General features: G+C 32.3%; 1 protein-coding gene across 1 annotated transcript; it reads left to right on the top strand.

Annotated features, from left to right (window-relative positions):
* Nucleotides 1-56: 56 nt before the first annotated feature.
* Nucleotides 57-2966, top strand: LOC111626809 (putative pre-mRNA-splicing factor ATP-dependent RNA helicase DHX16). The gene has a single exon (XM_023370315.1). The coding sequence runs from the start codon at nt 150-152 to the stop codon at nt 2808-2810; it is 2661 nt and encodes an 886-aa protein (XP_023226083.1). The 5' UTR covers nt 57-149; the 3' UTR covers nt 2811-2966.
* Nucleotides 2967-3680: the final 714 nt, after the last annotated feature.

Genomic DNA, 3680 nt, shown 5'->3' with positions numbered 1-3680 from the left:
ATCATCGCTTTTTCTGCGCGATTTCAAAATTTATTTTTATTATTTTTTTCCACGGATATGTATTCATTCGAATAGGTTTTTAAGTTTTGAAATTTTAGATTACGGTTGGCAACCTGTGGGCGCCATTATTAAATTGAGAGAAAGTCGAAATGTCTGACGATGAAGTACGTTTGGAAAAAGAAAGGCAAGAAGACCTTAAAGAGAGAGATGAATTTGCCAAAAGGTTAAAAAATAAGGACAAAGAACACACGCGTAATATTGTCGAAAGATCAGACAAGAAAGCTTACGCAGAAGCAGCCAGAAGGCTTCAGTTAGAGGCTGAAGACAAGCAGAAAATCGTACCAAAATTACGTGTCGACTCTCGACGAAAATATTTAGAAAAAAGAAAATATGATAAAATTACTGAATTGGAAGCTGATATTGAAGATGAATTTTTTCTCTTCTCGGAAACCAAACTTACAAAACACGAGAAAGAAGATATTAAATACAAAAAGAAAATCCTTCGATTGGCAAAGGAACATGAAAAAGCGAGAGAATTGGAAAAAATTCAGAGATATCACATGCCAGAGGAAAATAGGAATAAGAAAGCTGATGAAGCATATGTAGAAATTGACGAGAAGGAGAAAGTACCGAATGCAGAACAAAAGAAATGGGAAGAAGAGAGATTGGGAATTGCGCAGATGCGTTTTGGTGCACGTGATGCAAAAGAAAGGTTCTTGGAGAAAGAGAAGCAGTATGAGTTAGTTCTCGATGATGGAATAGAATTTGTTAAAACTTTTAAGTTACCTGGAAGTAAAGCAAGAGATCAGGAAGATAATGAAGTTGTAGAAGAAGAGGTAGAAAAGCATTCCATTCAAGAAACGAGAAAGAGTCTACCGATATATCCGTTTAAAGATGATCTTCTTGATGCTGTAGAAAATCATCAAGTTTTGATAATTGAAGGCGAAACTGGTTCTGGCAAAACAACTCAGATTCCTCAATATTTACACGAGGCTGGCTATACAAATGATGGAAAGAAAATCGGATGCACGCAGCCTAGAAGAGTAGCAGCAATGAGTGTGGCTGCTAGGGTAAGTGAAGAAATGGGTGTTAAATTGGGAAGTCGAGTTGGTTATAGTATTCGTTTTGAAGACTGTACTTCGGAAAGAACGGTTTTAAAATATATGACAGATGGAATGTTAGTCCGAGAATTTCTGTCTGAACCGGATCTTAATTCTTATAGTGTTATCATAATTGATGAAGCGCATGAAAGGACCTTACACACTGATATTCTTTTTGGATTGGTTAAAGATATTGCACGTTTCCGTCCAGATTTAAAGTTATTAATATCGAGTGCTACGTTAGATGCTGAAAAGTTCTCCAAATTTTTTGATGATGCTCCAATATTTCGTATACCTGGTCGTCGCTTTCCTGTTGATATTTATTATACAAAAGCTCCTGAAGCTGATTATTTAGATGCTTGTGTTGTCACTGTGTTACAAATACATATTACACAACCTTTAGGAGATGTGTTGGTATTTTTAACTGGCCAAGAAGAAATTGAAACTTGTCGAGAATTGTTGTTGGAACGAACGAGAAAATTAGGCTCTAAAATAAAAGAATTACTTATTCTACCAATTTATGCCAATTTACCATCTGATATGCAGGCAAAGATTTTTGAGCCAACTCCACGAGGTGCAAGGAAAGTAGTGTTGGCTACTAACATTGCAGAAACATCATTAACAATTGATGGCATTATATATGTGATTGATCCTGGTTTTTGCAAACAAAATAGTTATAATGCCAGAACAGGAATGGAGTCATTGGTAGTAACTCCTATTTCTAAAGCTTCTGCAAATCAGAGAGCAGGCCGTGCTGGAAGAGTGGCTGCAGGAAAATGTTTTAGACTTTTTACTGCATGGGCTTATCAGAATGAATTAGAGGATGATACTATTCCAGAAATTCAGCGAGTTAATCTTGGAAATGTTGTTCTTTTATTGAAATCTTTAGGAATAAATGATTTGTTACATTTTGATTTTATAGATCCGCCTCCACATGAGACATTAGTATTGGCATTAGAGCAGTTGTATGCATTAGGTGGACTCAATCATTTAGGTGAGCTCACAAAATTGGGGAGACGTATGGCAGAATTTCCTGTAGATCCAATGATGTCAAAGATGATAATAGCATCTGAAAAGTATAAATGTTCAGAAGAAATTTTAACTATTGCTGGCATGTTATCTGTAAATAATGCAATATTTTATAGACCTAAAGATAAAATCATTCATGCTGACACAACTCGGAAGAACTTTTTTGTTTCAGGTGGTGATCATTTGACTTTACTTAATGTTTATAACCAATGGGTCGAAACCGATTATTCCACTCAGTGGTGCTTTGAAAATTTCATCCAGCATCGTTCGATGAAAAGAGCTAGGGACATAAGAGAACAATTACAAGGACTAATGGAACGTGTTGAAATAGATCTGGTTTCAAATCTTACCGATACAGTTGCTATACGAAAATCGATTACATCTGGATATTTTTATAACACAGCTCGTTTATCCAAAAGTGGTCACTACAAGACAATAAAACATCAGCAGACTGTTATGATTCATCCTAATAGTTCACTTTTTGAAGAACTTCCACGATGTGTAATATATCATGAATTAGTTTTTACTACTAAAGAATATATGAGACAATTGATAGAAATCGAGGGTCAGTGGTTATTAGAAGTTGCTCCACATTATTATAAACCAAAAGATATTGATGATTCACATATGAAAAAAATGCCAAAAAATACAGGAAAATCACGAGTAGAATTAGAACGATAAATTTTAATAAACCATCTTGTATAGTGATTATATTGTTGTTAATGATGTTCAGTACATTTGTATTAAAATATTTTTTGTTATTAACAAGCAATTATTTATTGTAACATCGTCACAATACCAGGCTGCAATTTTTAATTTATTTAATTTAAAATATATGCTATAAGTTAGAAAATAATATAGAATTAAATTACACATTCCAAATTTGTATATAATAATTTTATTTATAAATGACTTTATTCTGAAAATACAAGAATTCTAATTTTTTCAACGTTGGTCTCAGACAAAAATTATGTTCAAATTTTATGCCTTTGTGTCCTTAACTTATGTATTTATGCTTAAATTATCAACTAGGACTTATTATACTGGATAACTGGTTCTGCAAGTTAAAAATCAAATCAGAAAAAACAGTCTTTTATTTATCACCTGAACACACACATAATATCTTTGTGTTTTGAACCTTTTGGCCCCTCATCAGCAGGTTTCCGATCGACATTCTCTAAAAACTCAACTATAAAATTGTTACAAATTTATATAAAACATAGATAAAATTTCCTTCAATAAAATAAACAATGTAAAACTTACAATTTTGTGGTTTATAAATACATCCTTGAATCCAACAATATTTAATTAAATAAATAATACATATCCAATCCTATTCCAGCATTTAAAACAATAAAATCAATTAAATTGATAAAATTGGATTAAACCCTTTTTAAAAAAAAAACATCATTTATCATTCACTTTTAATTAAACATTGTCTAATCCCGAAGTGTATGGATGTATTCGAATATACAATTGCCGTTTAAAATTATTTATATATTTTTTTATTTTTATGGTGTTTAAACCTAACTTGCATCCTGTTGTATTACA

Source organism: Centruroides sculpturatus, unplaced genomic scaffold, assembly GCF_000671375.1.
Source record: "Centruroides sculpturatus isolate CEXI.00-Female unplaced genomic scaffold, Cexi_2.0 scaffold280, whole genome shotgun sequence".
Lineage (NCBI taxonomy): Eukaryota > Metazoa > Arthropoda > Arachnida > Scorpiones > Buthidae > Centruroides > Centruroides sculpturatus.
Note: the sequence above shows the minus strand (reverse complement) of the source record. Positions and strands in the feature narration are given on the sequence as shown.